General features: G+C 44.4%; 2 protein-coding genes across 9 annotated transcripts in view; one reads left to right on the top strand and one right to left on the bottom strand.

Annotated features, from left to right (window-relative positions):
* The window catches only part of PPP6R2 (protein phosphatase 6 regulatory subunit 2), an 85,175-nt gene that overhangs the window by 5,065 nt on the left and 58,306 nt on the right, over positions 1-21,804 (top strand). For all 8 annotated transcript variants that reach the window (XM_060111979.1, XM_060111982.1, XM_060111981.1 and 5 more), the window contains exon 2: positions 11,785-11,911. The gene's annotated coding sequence lies outside the window, so the exon portion shown is untranslated. The remainder of the gene's footprint in view (positions 1-11,784; positions 11,912-21,804) is intronic.
* On the bottom strand, positions 3,436-3,820 carry LOC132499159 (ATP synthase subunit g, mitochondrial-like). The gene has a single exon (XM_060113548.1). It carries the CDS (start codon positions 3,818-3,820, stop codon positions 3,509-3,511), a length of 312 nt encoding a protein of 103 aa, XP_059969531.1. The 3' UTR covers positions 3,436-3,508.

Below are 21,804 nucleotides of genomic sequence, written 5' to 3'. Positions count from 1 at the left end.
TTCAGTTTTAGGAATTCAAAAAAATACTCTGTTGTAAGTCCTTTATGATATTTGTGTGTATGTATATACATATACAGTGAGGGAGTGGGAGGAGGAGAGGAAGTGAGGGGTGAATGTTGTTTCCTATTTTGTGGTTTGCCTATTTGTTTCTTAATGGTATCTTTATTTTTAAATTTTATTTATTTTTGGCTGTGTTGGGTCTTTGTTGCCGCACACAGGCTTTCTCTAGTTGTGGCGAGTGGGGGCTACTTTTTGTTGCAGTGCATGGGCGTCTCATTGCCTCATTGAGGTGGCTTCTTTTGTTGCAGAGCACAGGACCTAGACGTGCGGGCTTCAGTAGTTGCAGGATGCGGGCTCAGTAGTTGTGGCACGTGTGCCCTAGAGTGCATGAGCTTCAGTAGTTGTGGCACGTGGGTTCAGTAGTTGTGACTCATGGGCTCTAGTGTGCAGGCTCAGTAGTTGTGGCACATGGGCTTAGTTGCTCCACAGTATATGGGATCTTTCTGGACCAGGGATCGAACCTGTGTGCCCAGCATTGGCAGGCAGATTCTTTTTTTTTTTTTTTTTTTGTGGTACACGGGCCTCTCACTGTTGTGGCCTCTCCCGTTGTGGAGTACAGGCTCCGGACGCGCAGGCTTAGCGACCATGGCTCACGGGCTCAGCCGCTCTTCGGCATGTGGGATCTTCCCGGACCGGGGCACAAACCCGTGTCCCCTGCATCGGCAGGCGGACTCTCAACCACTGCGCCACCAGGGAAGCCTGGCAGGCAGATTCTTAACCACTGCACCAACAGGGAAGTCCCCCATGGTATTTTTTTACGAGCAGAAAATTTTAATTTGGATGAAGTCAAAATTGCTCAATATTTTATTTTTACGTTTTTTATGTGTTGTAAGACAGTTGTGCCTGTACCAGAATTGTGAAGACACTGTCCAGTGTTTTGTCTTTGTAGAAGCTTTATAGTGGTAGCTTCTGTATTCAGGTTTATGATTCCTCTTTTTCTTTTATTTTTTTAAAAAAATATTTATTTACTTATTTATTTTTGTATTTATTTATTTGGCTGCACCGGGTCTTGTATTTATTTATTTATTTGGCTGCGGCATGTGGGCTCTTAGTTGCAGCACACAGGATCTAGTTCCCCGATCAGGGATCAAACCCAGGCCCCCTGCATTGAGAGCATGGGGTCTTAACCACTGGACCACCAGGGAAGTCCCACTCTTTTTCTTTTAAACAGCTTTATTGAGATACAAATGACATACAATAAACTACACATGTTTAAAGTGTAAAATTTGATAAGTTTTGACATATGTGTACACCTGTGAAATCATCACCACAGTCAAGATAGGGAATGTATCCATCATTTCTCAAATTTCCGACTGCCCCTTTGGATCCCTCCTTCCCACCCTTTTTTGCCCCTCCACGTCCAAGCAAATACTGATCTCCTTTATGAATGATCTGTCTTGCATGATTTTTTGTGTGAGGTGGAAAAGGGTACATTTTTTTCCCGTATGAGTTATACAATCATTCTAGCATCGTTTGTTGAGAACTCTTTTTCCTCCTTTAAATTGCATGGGATCCTTCATTGTAAATTAATTGAACATGTGTATGCAGGCTTATTTCTGGGCTTTTTGTTATGTTCCATTGGTCTGTATTTCTATCCTGTGCCAACACCATGCTGTCTTTTTTTTTTTTTTAATAATGATTTATTTATTTTTGGCTGCGTTGGGTCTTCGTTGCTGCACACGGGCTTTCTCTCGTTGAAGCAAGCAGGGGCTACTCTTCGTTGCGGTGTGCGGGCTTCTCATTGCGGTGGCTTCTCATTGCAGAGCAGGGGCTCTAGGCGCGCGGGCTTTAGTAGTTGTGGCACACGGGCTCAGTAGTTGTGGCTCGCGGGCTCTAGCGCGCAGGCTCAGTACTTGTGGTGCACGGGCTTAGTTGCTCCGCGGCATGTGGGAACTTCCCGGACCAGGGCTCGAACCCGTGTCCCCTGCATTGGCAGGCGGATTCTTAACCACTGCGCCACCAGGGAAGCCCCATGCTGCCTTAATGTCTGTAATTTTATGGTCCGTCTGGAAATCAGGTAGTGTGAGACCTCCACCTTTATTCCTCTGCAAAATTCTCTTGCCAGTTTTAGAATAAGCTCTTCAATTTGGATAGGAATTTTTGCTGGGAGTTTTGTTGGGATTACTTTTTTTTTTTTTTTTTTAACCAATCACTTGTATTTATTTCAGGACATAATATACTATTTTGACCCATGGACGCTACTAAACTATAATCCTGTTAAATATCTATAGGATATTTTATTTTTGTAAAGATAGGTCTTTAAAAAAAAAGACAGATTAATAACATATCAAAATTAGATTGAAAACATAGGTCAGGGCTTCCCTGGTGGCGCAGTGGTTGAGAGTCCGCCTGCCGATGCAGGGGACACGGGTTCGTGCCCCGGTCTGGGAAGGTCCCACATGCCGCGGAGCAGCTGGGCCCGTGGGCCATGGCCGCTAAGCCTGCGCGTCCAGAGCCTGTGCTCCGCAACGGGAGAGGCCACAACAGTGAGAGGCCCGCGTACCGCAAAAAAAAAAAAAAAAAAAAAAAAAAAACATAGGTCATTGCTTTCATTCTCTGTCCTAGTGTTAAAGATGTTACAAAGACACACAGAATATCACCCGGCTGGTCTCTTTTGGGGAAGCTATATTCAAACTGACAAAAAGTACCCCTACATTTACAGACACAGCTGTTGTCCAAGGGGTCTTTCTCTGATTTTAGCAAAGAAAAACAGTCCAGGGGCTTCCCTGGTGGCGCAGTGGTTGAGAATCTGCCTGCCAATGCAGGGGACATGGGTTCGAGCCCTGGTCTGGGACAATCCCACATGCTGCGGAGCAGCTGGGCCCGTGAGCCACAATTACTGAGCCTGTGTGTCTGGAGCCTGTGCTCCGCAACAAGAGAGGCCGCAATAGTGAGAGGCCCGCGCACCGCGATGAAGAGTGGCCCCCGCTTGCCACAACTAGAGAAAGCCCTTGCACAGAAACGAAGACCCAACACAGCCATAAATAAATAAATAAAATTTAAAAACAAAAAAACAGTCCAAATTGTATTCTTCATACTAGGTGATTTAACTAGTATATACCATGTTTGGCACATGGTATTATTTTTCTCCTACTGGAACAAGTTCTTGTTTTCTCAAAGCTTTTCCCCAACTTTTCTAAAATTAAGCTTAAATATCATTTATTTCAGGCCTTCAAAGTAAAATGCTATCCTCATATACACATGTACCAGGTTGGTATATTCATATCTATCCTTTCCAATTGCAAGCTAAGCAAACACATGCATTTAGAGCTGTATTAATGTATTAAAGCAAAAGACAACCCAACTTAATATCGAGAGAAATTGTGACCTTCCATGTAGTGCTTGACAGAGAAAACACTGATTTTGGCACATTGTCTTATTTTATTCAAATAGCAGTCTGCTCACACATGGTCCAAGAACACCCAAATAACAAAGCAAAGATTGGTCTTCAAACATTATAGCCAATGATGCCATGCTTGCCTATGATCTCGCCAACATAAAACCACATCCACACCTCAGTGGCCACCAAACCATTCAGTAGAGCTTCCTTAACTGTTAGCTGTTTGAAGCTACCAGTTTGAGCACTATTGATAATTTTTTTCAAGCTCTGAATAGCTGTAGGGATCTCAGTAGGGGTTGGAGGAACCAGCTCAACCTTGGCATAGTGCCAAAATGTGGCCAGTCGAGGCTTTGAGTAAGTCACAGCAGCGCTGACCAGTGCCAGGGCCTTCTCCGCGAGGTTACGGACAAACTGGGCCATGGTCCCCGTCGTGCCGACTGTGGTTGGGATTACATTGAATCTCTAGATCAGTTTTAGAATTGAGTTATTAACTTTGAGTCTTCTGTGCAAATGGTATATCTCTCCATTTATTAAAATTTTCCTTAATTTTTCTCAGCAACATTTTGTAATTTTCAGTGTGAAAAGTACACTTTTTTCATTAAGTATGTTTGTAGGTATTTGATATTTTTGATGTTATTTAAAATATTTTTATATTGTTTTTCAACTACTTGTTTTTTTAATAAGTATTTTTTAATATATTTATTTATTTTATTTTGGCTGCACCGGGTCTTAATTGTGGCACGTGGCATCTTAGTTGCGACATGCAGGATCTTTTAGTTGCAGCATGTGGGCTTCTTAGATGCGGCATGTGGATTCTTAGTTGTGGCATGTATGAGGGATCTAGTTCCCCGACCAGGGATCAAACCTGGGCCGCCTGCATTGGGAGCTCAGAGTCTTGCCCACTGGACCACCAGGGAAGTCCCTCAACTAGTTAATGTACAAAAACACAGTTGGTTTATGTATACTTACCATGTATCTTGCAACTTTGCTCAATTCACTTATCAGTTCTCATGGTAGGTTTGTATATTCCTTTGTGTTTTCTATCTATATAATCATATCATCTGTGAATAAAGACAGTTTTTTCCAATTACTATGCCTTTTATTTGTTTTTCTTTGTAGTACCAGCTAGAACCTCTAATATAATGTTGAATGGAAGTGGTGATAGTGGGTCTTCATTGGTTGGGGAGGTTGCTTTCTGGTTCTATTTTATGGAAAGTTTTTACCATGAAGGGGTGTTGGAGTTTGTCAAATGCCTTTTCTACATTTGTTGGGATGATTATTTGGTTTCTGTCCTTTTTCCTATCAATATGATGTGTTGTATTAATTAATTTTCAGCTGTTAAAGCAACTTTGCATTCTTAGGATAAATCCCCTTAGTGTGGGGTGTATAATCCTTTTTAAATGTGGCTGGGGGGAATTCCCTGGCAGTCCAGTGTTTAGGGCTCCGCGCTTCCTTTGCAGGGGGCACAGGTTCAATCCCTGGTCGGGGAACTAAGATCCCACATGCTGTGTGGCACAGCCAAAAAACAAAACAAAAGAAAGTGGCTAGGGTTTCCCTGGTGGTGCAGTGGTTGAGAGTCCGCCTGCCGATGCAGGGGACACGGGTTCGTGCCCCGGTCCGGGAAGATCCCACATGCCGCAGAGCGGCTGGGCCCGTGAGCCATGGCCGCCGAGCCTGCGCTTCCGGAGCCTGTGCTCCGAAACGGGAGAGGCCACAACAGTGAGAGGCCCACGTACCGCAAAAAAAAAAAAAAAAAAAAGTGGATAGATTTGGTTTACTAGTGTTTTGTTAAGGATTTTTGCATATATCATATATATTCATGAGATATTTGTGTATGACCTTTTTTCCCCGTATGATATCTTTTTAAAATTTTTTTTTAAATTTATTTTTGGCTGTGTTGGGTCTTTGTTGCTGTGCACGGGCTTTCTCTAGTTGCGGCGAGTGGGGGCTACTCCTCGTTGGGCTGCGTGGGCTTCTCATTGCAGTCAGTGGCTTCTCTTGTTGTGGAACACAGCTCTAGGCACGTGGGCTTCAGTAGTTGTGGCACACGGGCTCAGTAGTTGCAGCTGGCGGGCTCTAGAGCGCAGGCTCAGTAGTTGTGGCGCTCGGGCTTAGCTGCTCCAGGGCATGTGGGATCTTCCCGGACTAGGGCCTGAACCTCTGTTGGCAGGTGGATTCTTAACCACTGTGCCACCAGGGAAGTCCCTCCTGTATGATATCTTTTGTTTTGGTATCAGGGTACTACCAGCCCCAGAGAGTGAGTTGGGAAGGTCTTCATTTCTTTTCGTAGATTGGATTTCTGTATGGGATCATATTCCTTTGGCTTGAAGCACTTCCTTCAGTATTTTGCATGTTGTGGGTATACTGGGGACAGAATCACTCAACTTTTGTTTGTCTGAAAAAGTCATTTACCCTTCAGGTTTTTTTTTTTTTTTTTTTTTTTTTGCGGTACGCGGGCCTCTCACTGCTGTGGCCTCTCCCGTTACGGAGCACAGGCTTCGGACACGCAGGCTCAGCGGCCATGGTTCACGGGCCCAGCCGCTCCGCGGCATTTGGGATCTTCCCGGACCAGGGCACGAACCCGTGTCCCCTGCATCAGCAGGCGGACTCTCCACCACTGCGCCAACAGGGAAGCCCTAATCACCTGTATTTGTGTGTGTGTGTGTGGTACGCGGGCCTTTCACTGTTGTGGCCTCTCCCGTTGCGGAGCACAGGCTCCGGACGCGCAGGCTCAGCGGCCATGGCTCCCAGGCTCAGCCGCTCCGCGGCATGTGGGATCTTCCCGGACCGGGGCATGAACCCGTGTCCCCTGCATCGGCAGGCGGACTCTCAACCACTGCGCCACCAGGGAAGCCCAATCACCATATTCTTATATCCGATCCTCAGACCTTATTCATCTTATAGCTGAGTGTTTGCTCCCTTTTACCAACCTCTCCCTGCACCCCCCTGCCCCCTGGCCTCTTTTCTACTCTCTAGTTCTTTGAGTTTGACCTATTTTTCTGCTTGGTTTCTTGGTGTCTCATCCCACCACTTGCTGTTTAGGAGTCAGCCAAGGATTTGGGAGGAATTTAATGTAGGTTTGGGGGGGCTCCCCTTCTTTTCTGATTTTCCTGTTTGATTTTCAGCCATGCTGGTAGTCCTGAACTCTGGCCTCTTTCCTCCTTGCTCTCCTTCTTCCAGTGATTGTTTTCCCTCCAGTTTCTGCATGTTCTTGATTCGTCTCCGGTACCTCCAAATACTTGTTTTTATTTTTTTTAATTAATTTATTTATTTATTTTGGCTGCGTTGAGTCTTCATTGCCACACATGGACTTTCTCTAGTTGTGTCAAGCAGGGGCTACTCTTTGTTGCGGTGCACGGGCTTTTCATTGTGGTGGCTTCTCTTGTTGTGGAGCACGGGCTCTAGGCATATGGGCTTCAGTAGTTGTGGCATGCGGGCTCTGGAGCATAGGCTCAGTAGTTGTGGCGCACGGGCTTAGTTGCTCCGTGATGTGTGGGATCTTCCCGGACCAGGGCTCGAACCTGTGTGCTCTGCGTTGGCAGGTGGATTCTTAACCACTGTGCCACCAGGGAAGTCCTAAATATACTCTTAAAATAATGCATTACTTATAATTATGTAAGTAGTAAAAGAATGAAGTTATGGATGCTGCAAATTAATGATTATCTCTGTGGATGAAGGGAGTTGAATAGGTTGTCAATTCCTCAGTGTGTTAGAAACTACTTTTTTTTAAAGTAGGTGTCATATGTGAGCAAATGTTAACATTTATTAAATCCCAATACATGGATATTTGTTATATTCTTCTCTGGACCTTTTTATATTTTAAATTTTTTCATAATTCAGAATAAATAAAAATATGTAAAACTAGATAATTATAGTGTGTTGATTCTCTGGAAGTGCTCTTGTGAGAGCACTGAGGAAGGACTCAGTGACCTGACAGAAGTAGTTTTCGGTGAACTTCGGACTTGAGGAGCAGACAGGAATTTGCCAGGTAGGAAGGTGTGATGAAGGGTTTTCCAGGCAGAGGGGACCCAGGTGCCATCTGTCAGCTGTGAGAGACTCGCAGCATATTTAAGAAGCAGTGGGTGCTGGTGTGGTTGGGGAGGTAGGTGGGGATGAGGAAAGAGAACCAAGACCATGTCGAGTGGTGGCCCCACTTAACGTGGCCTGGTGTCGAGGCTGGCAGTGTGCTCTCTGTTCCCTTTTCCTCTTTTTCTGCCTTTTTTTGGTATTAAGAGTATATTTATGATTCTGTTTGGGTCTTCGTGTATCTTTCATGTCTCTAACACGTCTAATATTTCCTCTAGGTTTTTGAACATATGGAATACGGTTACAACAACTGCTTAAATGTCCTTGTCTATTAATTTTATCTTCTGTGTCATTTCTGGGTTGATTATGGTTTGTGTTTTCCTGCTTCCTTGCATGTCTGGTCATTTTTGATTGGATGCCAAGACACTGTGACTTTTATCTTGTTGGATGCTGGGTATTTTTGTATTTCTATAAATATTCTTGACCTTTGTTCTGGAATGTTGTTAAATTACTCAGAAACAGTTTGATTCTGTGGGTCTGGCTTTTAGGCTTTGTTAGGTGGGACCAGAGTAATGTTGAGTCCAGTGTTGAGTCACTTTGCCCCACCACTGAGGCAAAAGTCTTCTGAGTACTTTGTCCAATGCCCCGAAATTAGGAAATTTTCCACTGTGACTGGAAGAGTAACTCTCCTTGGCCCCGTGTGAACTTGGAGGGTGGTTCCCACTAATCCCTGGCTTGGATGCCTGTCTTATACACTTCCGTTGATCAGTACCTGGCTGGAGCCAGCAGATCCTCAGCGCTGTCTACGACTCTGTCCCATCCAGTGCTCTGCCTGTGGACTCCAGCGCCTTGGCCTTCCTGGACTCCCAGTGCTGTTTCTTCACCTCGGGGGACTGCTGGACCCCACCTGGTGTCTCTCCTGTTACCCAGAACTACTTGTCAGGCAGGAAGCTGGGCAGTTAAAGGGCTCCTCTTCTTTCCCTCCTGTCAGGGATCACTGTTCTTCACTGCAGGATAGCCAGTGTCTTGAAAACCATTTCATTTGTAAATCTCGTCCCTGTTATTTCGTCTTGGCCAGAAGCAAAAGTATCAAAAACAGGTATTTGAATGAAGGTATTAGGAAACATAGAAGATAGTGATGGGACCTATGAGAATGCTGACCCCTTTCTAGTTCGGGATGCCTGGGTGGGAGAGCAGTGGTGGCCTTACCTGGGTGGACATGAAGGGAATTCATGTGTTTAGGGAAGGAGGTGGGGATAGGGTTTGGGAGAAAGGTGTCACAGGAGAACCAGGCTACAGAATGAGATCCTGAGGGCCTGCTGAGAAGAAGAACCCACTGGGTCTGGGCTGGAGGACACAGGGGACAGAATGCTCGTACCTGCAGTGGGAGGACGTGGGAGAGGGTGACGCTGCCAGGGAGCGCAAGCATGGGGAGGACGCTCAGGATTTGTGCCCGCTGAGGAGAAGGTGTCACTCATTCCCTGGCTGCATGTCCCCCATGATGTCCCGGCTGTTTCGGGCTTCCTCCAGCTCAGACTAAGTAGAATTGGTCAAGAAGATGTATGTTATACAAGCACTGGTTCAAAGTCAGAATATAGAGGTCTTAGGGCCCTTACAGAGATACTTCCTTATTTTGAAACTGTGTATAAAGTGCTGAAAAGCCAATTTTGAATTATTTAGCTTAATAATTTTGAAATGTTAGATGTGCCAACTTTAAAAGTAAAACAGCCAGTTATTTTACCAGCAAAATGGGTTTCTTTGGGAATAACAGAGAGTTGCAATTCAGGACAAGCAAGCAATAGCAAAAGCCATAGGCAAGTCTCACGAACAAAGCAGAGGAAGGTTACTTTGTAGAGAAAAAGGAGGAAGTTGGGAGGGGCTATTTTGAACAAAAGTCCATTGGAGGAAAGTGAGAGTTCAGGGTGATGATGTTTTCTCACTGGCTGAGTTGCTGGGCAAACAGGAAACCTTCCTCCATGGGGGTCTGTGGTTGAGGCTGAGTAGCAGTGGGGGAGGGCTCCCCTTCTGGCCTCCTGACTCTTGTAAATGAAGTTTCCTTTGTTCTGTTTCACAGATGTAAAAAGATTTTCCTATTTTAGGAGATAACACTGACTTATTCCTGGCTTAGTAGCATAACTTCGAGTGCCTTTTTTTTGCTTGACTTTTATATGAAATTTAAAAATACACAAATGTACAGAAAACATAATGAACACCCATGTACTCATCTCCCAGCTTTATCAGTGATTGGTACTTTGCCAGTTATTATTATTATTATTTTAATCTGTCCCTTTTTCTCTCACACTTCTTTTTAATGTTGTGAACTGTTTCTTTTTTTAAACATCATTATTGGAGTGTAATTGCTTTACAGTGTTGTGTTAGTTTCTGCTGTATAACAAAGTGAATCAGCTATATGCATACGTATATCCCCATATCCCCTCCCTCTTGCATCTCCCTCCCATCCTCCTTATCCCACCCCTCTAGGTGGTCACAAAGCACCGAGCTTATCTCCCTGTGCCATGCAGCTGCTTCCCAGTAGCTATCTATTTTACATTTGGTAGTGTATATATGTCAGTGCCATTCTCTAACTTCGTCCCAGCTTACCCTTCCCCCTCCCTATGTCCTTAAGTCCATTCTCTACGTCTGTGTCTTTATTCCTGCCCTGCCCCTAGGTTCTTCAGAACCATTTTTCTTTTTAGATTCCATATATATGTGTTAGTATGCGGTATTTGTTTTTCTCTTTCTGACTTACTTCACTCTGTATGACAGACTCTGGGTCCATCCACCTCACTACAAATAACTCAATTTTGTTTCTTTTTATGGCTGAGTAATATCTCTCTCACACTTTTAAAATTTGTTTGGTTCTTGTGTTTCGGTGGAGTGTTTTAAAAGTAAATCCAAGAAATAATGTCATTTCACCCATGAATACTTCACTTTTTCTCTCTAACAGATAAGGGAAGTTTTTATTTTTAAAAACAGTGGTCATGTCACTTTTACAACTAAGAGATTTACAGTAATTCCTTAATATCATCTAATACCAGTCCATATTCAGATTTCCCCAATAGCTTCAAAAATATACTCTTCCAGTTGATTCGTTTTAATTGGACCCAAACAAGATCTAAATATTATATTTGATGATTAGGTCTCTTAGGGCTCTTATATTCTAGAACAGTCACCCCTCCTTATTGCTAAAGTATAATTTTCAAAAGGTAAAATCATTGGGCTTCCCTGGTGGCGCAGTGGTTAAGAATCCACCTGCCAGTGCAGGGGACATGGGTTCGAGCCCTGGTCCGGGAAGATCCTACATGCCGCGGAGCAACTAAGCCCATGCGCTGCAACTGCTGAGCCTGCACTCTAGAGCCTGCAAACCACAACTGCTGAAGCCTGTATGCCTAGAGCCCGTGCTGCGCAACGAGAAGCCACTGCAATGAGAAGCCCGCGCACCGCAACGAAGACCCAATGCAGCCAAAAAAATAAATTTTAAAGAAATTAATTAATTTTTTAGAAGAAGGTAAAATCATCACTTGCATGCATATACAGAACGAACAGTTCTGGGCTCTGCTGGTCTGTGTTGTTTTTTTTTTTTTTAAATAAATTTATTTTATTGTTAAATTTTTTTGGCTGCATTGGGTCTTTGTTGCTGCACGCAGGTTTTCTCTAGTTGTGGTGAGTTGGGGCTACTCTTCATTGCGGCACGTAGGCTTCTCATTGCAGTGGCTTCTCTTGTTGCAGAGCACGGGCTCTGGGTGCGTGGGCTTCAGTAGTTGTGGCACACGGGCTTAGTTGCTCCGCGGCATGTGGGATCTTCCTAGGCCAGGGCTCAAACCCGTGTCCCCTGCATTGGCAGGCGGATTCTTAACCACTGTGCCACCAGGGAAGCCCCCTGGTCTGTGTTTTTGTTGCATGCCTTGAAGTCAGTCCTTTTGCCAAGGAGCGCTAGTCACGTTATTTGGAAATGGTGTTAGGGATCACACCTGGAGCACTTTGGAGCACTTTTCTTCTAGAAGTTGTGATGGATCATCAGTGAGCCATCCAGTCATCTTGTGACCAGGATATGTGTCTCTTGATAGTTATAGTGTGTAGGCATGAAAGTAGACAGCTTCACAGAGATCCTTCTCATGTCCTTAAATTCCAACCATTGAGTTAGTTAACCAGATTTAAAATGGGTGTGTATCGTTGGTACCAATCTCTGTAGAACAAGCATGGACAAGGGAGTTTTTAGATCCTTAATCATGAAATGTTCTAATAATTTAAATACTGAGTAAAGCTAATGATTTTTGTTTTCCTTTTCCCTATCATTTTGGTGAGTTAACTTTACAGAAGTAGAACTTAAAATAAGTTTTTTTCCTCTTATTTTTCAGGTAAAGAGATTATAAGTCTACTGAATGAAAAAATTTTTCTTAAAGTTGCATATACTCCAAGAGAAAATCCCAAATGTTTTTATATTTTGCCTAAATACAAAATTTAAACAAGGAGTTTCCACAGAAGGTAAGATAATTGTTTTTGATTGTTTTATTGTGTAATTTATGCAAATATACTGTATAAGGGGACATTCGAAGATGGATGACAGCAAAAATTTTAGTTTTGAAGATGTGCATATAGTGTCCTGACTTTTAGGGATCCTTGACCCTCCTGTGTCTGGTTTTGAGATGCTGTGTTGTGGAAAAGTTACTTGGTCTCTCCAAGCCAAAGGGTAATCCAAATAAAACAGGGACAGTCATGCATATGTAGTGAGGAACATGCTATGTCTCACCCGTGGGGAATAGGTGAGATAGGCTTATATGTGTTATGGCTGCCATCAGAACACATTCCAAGTAGAAGCTGAAAAGGGGGGGAGGGGCTTGTACCTCCAGCTGTAGTACATGCCCCTAAAAGGTTTGCCCATTGCAATCTGATTAGATGCTGGATAAATTACAGTAGGTACAACTTCCCGGGAGCACTTCGGTGCTTAAAAATTAAGCTAACTCTTCAAAAGCCAAAAGAGAAAAAGAAAAAAGAAACAGTGAGTATTATGATAGCACTCTTTTGCTCCTTGCTGAAGAGAAGATAAATCCTTTTCAGAGCAAAGCATACTCAGTGTAGGCCCTCAGGATTTCTGTAGATTACGTTTAAGCAAGCTTCATTCTGTATTCAGGACACACACCATTGTGAGGAGTTGGCACAATTAGATGCCCCAAGGTCTGCAGGTATTGGATAATCAGATGCAGTATATATAATAATGTATGAAATTTTTGAAGAAATACAAAATAGAATAAAAGTTAGTAACGAAAACCAAGGTATCAAAATGATTCCAAGTAGAACTTTCAGAAATGAAAAATAAGTTGAAATTAAAAACAATATATGTGAATTAAGTAAATTAAACATGGCTGAAGGCAGAATTAGTGAACTGGAATATATACCTGAAGAAATTATCCAGTGTGCAGCATTGAGAGATGGGAGATGGAAAGTGAGACTAGAGAAGTGGAGGGTAGGATAAAAGTGTGCTGTGACTATGTAGTTGGAATCCCAGGATGGAAAAGTAGGGAGAAGGAGGAGAGGCGTTACTCAAAGTGTTAATAGTGTTGACTTTTCAGAAACTAATGAGAGATAAATCTGTAGATTTAGGAAGCACACTATGTCCTAAACAGTATAAATAAAAGGAAACCCACACCCATACACTGAAATTGTATAGCAACAAAGACAAAAAGACCTTAAGCCAGAGGTAAAAGAGAGATTACCTACAAAGGAATGTCTGTTAGGTTGACAACGGATGTCTCATTAGCATGAATAGAGGCCACTAGAGAGTGGAGTAACTCCTCAAAGTGATGAGAGAATATAAATTTCAGTATAGAATTGTGTATCAGGTATATTTTACAGAAAAACTTCAGTGTTTTTATGTATTTGGTAATTGTTAGGCTAGATTATTTGGACTACCTGCTATCCTCCCATCCTCCACCCTATGGCAAACAATTAAAATTGTTGGATTAAAGAAAAAAATCAAGGGCTTCCCTGGTGGCGCAGTGGTTGGGAATCCGCCTGCCAATGGAGGGGACACGGGTTCGAGCCCTGGTTTGGGAAGATTCCACATGCCATGGAGCAGCTGAGCCTGGGTGCCGCAACTACTGAGCCTGTGCTCTAGAGCCCGTGAGCTACAACTACTGAAGCCCGAGCGGCTAGAGAGCCCGTGCTCCACAACAGAAGCCGCTGCAATAAAAAGCCCGTGCACTGCAATGAAGAGTAGCCCCTGCTCTCTGCAATTAGAGAAAAGCCTGCATGCAGTAACGAAGACCCACTGTAGCCAAAAAGAAAAAAAAAGAGAAGAAAAAAATCAGAAAGACTGACAATATTGCAAGGAAGTTTTAAACCAAAATATAACAAAGAAAGAACCTAGAAAGGTAATTTAAACACCATAGGATGGAATCTGCCTTTGCCTTAAGGACATTTGCTGATTTGGACAAAGTGGGGCTTTGATTTCTGAGTCCTTGCCGGCCTCTGAAGTGAAGATCTGCAGTCCTCTCAAGGTAGAGAACCTAAAAGGGGCCCTCCTCATATTAAATGGGCTCTGAAAGTCAGTGCCCTCAGAGGCAGGGTGAACTAGAAGCATACCTGCCTAACTCTATCTTTGCCCCAACTTTTTTACTAAATGTAGCAGGAAAAAAGGGGGAAAATTATGGCTGTGGATTGGCCTTTGGGAGGATTTGTAGCTCAGGTTCATATTACTTCGTAGCTCAGGGAAACGAAGCATGAATTTAAGGTTTTCTGGTTTGGTAATGCCTTCAGGCAGCAATGGGACCAAACATAAAACCTCTTTGGAGGAAGTTACCATCATCCTAAAATGCAAAAAACACCTATGACTATTTTTTAAGGATGTTGATTAGTACACAGACAAAACTGAACAAGCACACGAGGAAATAAGGCACCATGCATGAAAACCAGTAGGAACAACCCTCTGAGATTTTAGATTTGGGGATCATCAGAAACAGACTATTGGGACTTCCCCGGTGGTCCAGTGGTAGGACTCCACGCTCCCAGTTCAGGGGGCCCGGGTTCTGATCCCTCGTTGGGGAACTAGATCCCACATGCATGCCGCAACTAAGAAGTCTGCATGCTGCAACTAAATATCCCTCGTGCAGCAGCTAAGACCCGGCACAGCCAAAGATAAATAGTAAATAAATAAATTATTTTTAAAAAAGAAACAGACTATTAAATAAGCATACTCTTTATTTTTATTTACTTATTTTAAATAAATTTATTTATTTATTTTTGGCTGCACGGGTCTTCATTGCTGCACACGGGCTTTCTCTAGTTGCAGAGAGCAGGGGCTACTCTTCGTTGTGGTGTGCGGGCTTCTCATTGCAGTGGCTTCTCTTGTTGTGGAGCATGGGCTCTAGATGCACGGGTATCAGTAGTTGTGGCACGTGGGCTCAGTAGTTGTGGCACGCGGACTTAGTTGCTCCGCCATGTCCCCTGCATTAGCAGGCGGATTCTTAACCACTGCGCCACCAGGGGCGTCCTGTGGCTATTCTTTTCACTTCTGATTTTAGATTTTTATTCACCTGTTCCTCCCACCCCACCCCCTTCTTTTTGGTCCCCCCACCCCCCTGCCACCCCCAGTGGACTGTGCCCAGTATAGACATGGTCTTGTTTGTTGTTTGACTGATTGTGCAAGTAGCCACTGCTCTCCATGGATTCATGTTGTCGCTTTTTTCCAGACCAATAGAATTCCAGTGGTGTGTTGGTAAATGTTTAATATCTGGCTCTCTGGGAGAGTCAAAAACCTCCTGGCCACGGGGCTTCCATGGTGGTGCGGTGGTTAAGAGTCCACCTGCCAGTGTGGGGGACACGGGTTTTAACCCTGGTCCAGGAAGATCCCACATGCCCCAGAGCAACTAAGCCCATGAGCCACAGCTACTGAGCCTGCACTCTAGAGCCCGCGTGCCGCAATTACTGAAGCCCACATACTCTAGGGCTCGAGTGCTGCAACTACTGAGCTCACGTGCTGCAACCACTGAAGCCCACGCACCTAGAGCCCGTGCCGCACAACAAAAGAAACTACCAGGATGAGAAGCCTGCGCACCGTAATGAAGAGTAGCCCCCGCTAGCTGCAACTGGAGAAAGCCTGTGCACAGAAAGGAAGATCCAATGCAGCCAAAAATAAAAATAATAATAAAAAATTTTAAGTCAAAAACAAAAAACAAACAAAAGCACAAAAACCTCCTGGCTTGTAGCATTTGTCGATTTCCACAGTGCTAATGCTTCTGTCATGTCCAACGTGAGCTACCAGTGTCATGCCACTTGAAGGTGGCACCGGGAGAGGCTCACGGTCAGCTCCCGTGACCAAGTCATGCCCCCCCAGCCACTGCTGAGCCCATCCTCTGTGGCAAGGTGACCTTGTCTCTGTTTCCTTCTCTCCTTTGCGGTCAGGAGACTGAGGAGAAAGTGTGCCAGCCCCTGTTCTGGGCTCCTCATGGGGTAGCTCAGTTCAGCCTCACAGCAGCTCTCTGTGGAGGGTGCTCCTTGTCCCCAGTTTACAGGTGAGGACACCAGGGCACAAGAGGTCAGGTCACAGCAGAGCCAGGACCTTGGTTGTGAAACTTAAAAAGCGATTGGTCAGACAGGTATAGGGTGCATTTCAGATTCTCATTCTCTCTTAGCAACAGTCTCTACTGCAGAATGTTCTTTTCTGAAGGGCTCTGTTCAAGGAACTGCATGATCGTATGGGCAACACTTCTCTGGAAGCTGCCTTGTGTCTGATGGTTATACTAACCAGAAGAAGTAAATGAAAAGGTAGTTCAAGAGGAACTTGAAGTTCCTCTCATTTGGCTGTTGGATAAGAGTACAGAAGATGCTGGTAATACTTTGCTTGGCGTTCCAGACAGACTGTGGAGGCTGTTGTCAGGATGTGATGGGAATCCTTGTGCTGTGTTGCATCTCACATATAACCAGAGATGTCTCAAGTCAACATGCCAGTTCTGTGAGCCAGTAGCTTGTTCTAAAGATGTGCTGTCAGTGGCGGGCCTCTGGGTCATCTAGGGAAGGAAAATTAGCCTTCCAATTAAGAGGATGCTAGCATCTCTTTGGAGGGTAGTGCATAGTTGTTGGGATACAAGAAACGTTTGGAAGGGACTTCCCTGGTGGTCCAGTGGTTAAGAATCCACCTTCCAATGTAGGGGACACGGGTTTGATCCCTGGTTGGGGAACTAAGATCCCACATGCTGTGGGGCAACTAAGCCCACATGCCACAACCAGAGTGTAGCCTGCTCGCCGCAACGAAAAGTCCTGAGTGCCACCACTAAGATCCAACGCAGCCAAAAATAAATGAATGAATGAATAAATAAATAAATATTAAAAAAGAAAGTAAAGTCATCTTGAAACGTTTGGAAAAGAAGTATGGAGTGTTACCTTAGTAACAGTTCTAGAACCAGTTTAAACCAGTTCCTTAGGCAGTGAAATTAGTTGCGCCTAAACCAATACCATTGCTCTGAACTCTTTAAGGGATGCCACTGATGAGATTACGTATTTCTTAAAATGCACGGAAGCACAGAAATGTTGCTACACAGAGATTTTTGGTTTAATGGCCTAGGTGTGAGCTAGTGAGGCACACAGTCAATCTAAGTGAATGACTTTGAGAGTAACCTATTTTTATTTCAGGTGTCAATGGTAATGTAAATAGAGCTTCTCAGATGCTGGTCTGTATATAATATTGGTGAGATGAGCGAAGGTGAACTTTTCTTAAAACTGTATTTTTTTAAAGTAAGACATAATCCTCAGTCCTGATATTATGGCTTTCTTCTTTTGATATTGGAAAAGCCATTGTTGTCTGAATTGAAGGTGATTGTAGATGACAGTTTATCCTTTCCTCCTTTTTTAAAAATTTAATTTATTTTATTTATTTATTTTTGGGAAGCCCCTTTGTGTCTGCTTTTCTTTCTCTTTCCCTCCCTCCCTCCTCCTGGCTTGACAGAGTGAAAAAGTTGGCAACCCTGTTAGTTTTCTAAATTAAAAGAAAAGAACTTGGGACTTCCCCGGTGGCGCAGTGGTTAAGAATCCGCCTGCCAGTGCAAGAGACACGGGTTTGATCCCTGGTCCGGGAAGATCCCACATGCCATGCAGCAGTTAAGCCCGTGTGCCACAACTATTGAAGCCCGCGCACCTAGAGCCCATGCTCCGCAACAAGAGAAGCCACTGCAATGAGAAGCCTGCACACTGCAACGAAGAGTAGCCCCTGCTCACCACAACAAGAGAAAGCCTGCACGCAGCAACAAAGACCCAATGCAGCCAAAGATAAAATAAATAAATTTATTGGGGAAAAAAAAAAAGAAAAGAACTTAACCACCCTGTGATGTCCCCGTGTCTTGGAACGTTGAGCTGGGCTGACTTTAGCACACAGGCCCTGGGGTAGATAAGTTGGGGCACCAGATTCTGCAGATGGGATGGGTTCTCAGAGGCCCTTGAGTGTCTTACTCTTTTTTACAGGGTGGAAATCCCGCCTAGACTTTCTCTTTTATGATTTAGGGGTAAATAAGTAGATGTTAACTTGGTTTATTCTTTCAAACTATAAAAGGTATGAATAAGTGAGTAGCATGATGATGATTATTTGGGTGAAATTTTAGTTTTATTTGTTGGTCAAGATTTGTTCTGTGTGTGCTCCGGTGCTGTCTTGTGGAACACATAAGATGTATGACCATCCCCACCATGAAGGAACCTGCGGCCTGTGGGCTGGTGTGTGCAGACCCAGGCCTGGTGTGCAGTGCTGGCATCACGTAGAGCAGCATAGTGTGGGCGCTCGGCGCGTTGAGGCCGCCTCTGTGCTGCTGCGGTGAAACCAACCAAACTCCATGGGGTCCTATCAGTACTTCATTCTTTCTTATTACTGAATAATATTCCATTGTATGGATAGACCACATTTTTTAAAAATTTATTTAATTTATTATTTTTTGTCTGCGTTGGGCCTTCGTTGCTGCGTGTGGGCTTTCTCTAGTTGCGGTGAGCGAGGGCCACTCTTTTGTTGCAGTGCGCGTGCTTCTCATTGCGGTGGCTTCTCTTGTGGAGCACGGGCTCTAGGCATGCAGGCTTCAGTAGCTGTGGCTCACGGGCTCAGTAGTTGTGGCTCGCAGGCTCTAGAGTGCAGGCTCAGTAGTTGTGGCACGTAGGCTTAGTTGCTCCGCGACATATGGCATCTTCCTGGACCAGGGATTGAACCTCTGTCCCCTGCATTGGCAGGTAGATTCTTAACCACTGCACCACCAGGGAAGTCCCTTCATTGTGGTTTTGACTTGCATTTCCCGGATGGCTAATGGTACCGAGCATTTTCTTGTGTGGTTTTTGTCCTTTTGGATATTTTCTTTGGAGAAATGTCTATTCAGATCCTTGACTCATTTTTTCCTTAATTAATTAATTAATTAATTAATTTTGGCTGTGTTGGGTCTTGGTTGCTGTGCGCGGGCTTTCTCCAGTTGTGGTGAGCGGGGGCTACTCTTTGTTGCAGTGCGCGGGCTGCTCATTGTCATGGCTTCTCTTGTTGTGGAGCACGGGCTCTAGGCACGCAGGCTTCAGTAGTTGTGGCATGTGGACTCAGTAGTTGTGGCTTGCGGGCTCTAGAGCTCAGGCTCAGTACTTGTGGCGCACGGGTTTAGTTGCTCTGCGGCATGTGGGATCTTCCCAGACCAGGGCTCAAACCCGTGTCCCCTGCGTTAGCAGGCGGATTCTTAACCACTGTGCCCCCAGGGAAGCCCAGATCCTTTACTCGTTCTAAAATTCGTCTTTTTATTATTGAGTTGTAAACGTTTTTTATATATTCTGGTTACAAGTCCTTTTTCAGATACATGATTTGCAAAAATTTTCTTTTGTGAAAATGTTCTCCCATTGTGTGGGTTGTCTTTACACTTTCTTAAAGGTGTCATTTGAAGCACAAAACTATTTTTGAGGAAGTCCAAGTTATATTTTCTATTGTTGCTTTTGGTATCATATCTAAGAAACCATCGGCAAATAATGATTTTTTCTTCTAAGAGTTTTATAGTTTTAGCACTTAAATTTAGGTCTTTGATCTATGTTGGTAAATCTTTGTAGGTAGTGTATAAGTAAGGGTCTGCATTTATTCTTTTGCATGCAGATATCTAGTTGTTCCAGCATCATATATTGAAAACACCGTTCTAACCCCCATTGAATTGTTTTTTCACTCTTGTCAAAAATCAGTTGACTGTAAATCTGAGTGTTTATTTATTTATTTTTAAATTAATTAATTTATTTTTGGTTGCGTTGGGTCTTCGTTGCTGCACACGGGCTTTCTCTAGTTTTGGTGAGCGGGGGCTACTCTTCGTTGCGGTGTGCAGGCTTCTCATTGCGGTGGCTTCTCTTGTTTCAGAGCACAGGCTCTAGGGTGTGCAGGTTTCAATAGTTGTGGCTCACGGGCTCAGTAGTTGTGGCTGCTGGGCTCTAGAGCACAGGCTCAGTAGTTGTGACGCACGGGCTTAGTGGCTCCGTGGCATGTGGGATCTTCCTGGACCGGGGCTCGAACCCGTGTCTCCTGCATCGGCAGGCAGACTCTCAACCACTGCGCCACCAGGGAAGCCCACATTGTATTGTTTACTGGAACTTCGTAGTAAATTTTGAAATCAGGAAGAATGAGTCTTCCGGCATTGTTCCTCTTCAAGATTGTTTTGTGTGTTCTGGACCACTTGCATTTCCATATGGATTTTAGGATCAGCTTGTCACTGATTTTTAAAAACTATCCTTGATATATTAATTTCTATACTTTATTGTTTGGGGAACACAGTCTGCAACATAGTGGTCTTTTGGAGTCTATTGAGGCTTCCTTTATTGGTTTAATGTGTGGTTTATATTTGTAAATGTTACATGGTGTTTTCAAAAAGAATTTGTATTCTCTGTCCTTTGGGTGTAAAATTTTCTGTCTCTTTTATAGCTTGAGCTTATTAATAGTATTCACCTTTTTAACGTTGCAGCTATAAGAAATAATAGAGAGATATCCCTGGTACCCTTTGTCCAGTTTCCCCCAGTGGTAATATTTTGCAGAGTTATAGTAGAAAAATCACAACCAGGAATTGACATTGATACAGTCCACTGATTTTACTCATGCTTCCTGAGTTGTATTTGTATTGTGTGTGCAGGTGTTTAGTTCTATAGTTCGTCATCTGTGTGGCTGTGTATCCACCATCAAAGACAAAATGCTGAACAGTTCCAAAGCCACGAGGATTCTCTTGTTGTGCTTGTATGACCACACTAATTTCCCTCTCTCCACCTACCTGCTCCTCATGCCTAACCACTGGCAACCACTAATTTGTCCTCCATTTCTAAAATTTTTCCTTTCAAAAATGTTATATATAAATGGAATCATACAGTATGTAACCTTTGGGGATTGGCTTTTTTTTTAAACAAAGAATTTATTTATCTATTTTGGCTGTGCCGGGTCTTAGTTGTGACACAAGGGATCTTTGTTGCGGCATGTTTAGTTGCGGCAAGTGGGCTTCTTAGTTGTGGCATGCAGACTTCTTAGTTGCAGCATGCAGACTTCTCAGTTCCGGCGTGCATGCAGGATCTGGTTCCCTGACCAGGGATCAAGCCCATGCCCCCTGCATTGGGAGCGTGGAGTCTTACCCACTGGACCACCAGGGAAGTCCCCAGGATTGGCTTTTTTTTGCTCAGCAATACTTCTCTAGAGCAGGGGTCTCCAACCCCCGGGCTGCGGACCGGCACTGGTCCATGGCATGTTAGGAACCGGGCCGCACAGCAGGAGGTGAGCGGCAGCGGGCGAGTGAGCGAAGCTTCATCTGCTGTTTCCCGCCGCTCCCCATTGCTCGCATTACTGCCTGAACCAACACCCCCACAATCTGTGGAAAAATTGTCTTCCACGAAACTGGTTCCTGGTGCCAAAAAGGTTGGGGACTGCTGCCGTAGAGACTCATCCAAGTTGTTGCACGTATCAGTAGTTTGTTCCTTTTGGCTGCTGAGTCATATTCCATGGTATGGATGGACCACACTTTAGCGTTCATGTGTCAAGGACCATCTGGACCAATTCCAGTTTTTTTTTTTTTTGCGATACGCGGGCCTCTCACTGTTGTGGCCTCTCCCGTTGCGGAGCACAGGCTCCGTGATGCGCAGGCTCAGCGGCCATGGCTCACGGGCCCAGCCGTTCCACGGCATGTGGGATCCTCCCGGACCGGGGCAGGAACCCGTGTCCCCTGCATCGTCAGGCGGACTCTCAACCACTGTGCCACCAGGGAAGCCCCCCAATTCCAGTTTTTTTTTTTTTTAGATGTTGGGGGTAGGAGTTTATTAATTTATTTATTTTTGCTGTGTTGGGTCTTCGTTTCTGTGCGAGGGCTTTCTCTAGTTGTGGCAAGCGGGTGCCACTCTTCATCGCGGTGCGTGGGCCTCTCACTATC

This window comes from Mesoplodon densirostris, chromosome 11, assembly GCF_025265405.1.
Source record: "Mesoplodon densirostris isolate mMesDen1 chromosome 11, mMesDen1 primary haplotype, whole genome shotgun sequence".
NCBI classification, from domain to species: Eukaryota; Metazoa; Chordata; class Mammalia; order Artiodactyla; family Ziphiidae; genus Mesoplodon; species Mesoplodon densirostris.
The sequence above is the reverse complement of the archived record's forward strand: the minus strand, read 5'-3'. Positions and strand labels throughout refer to the sequence as shown.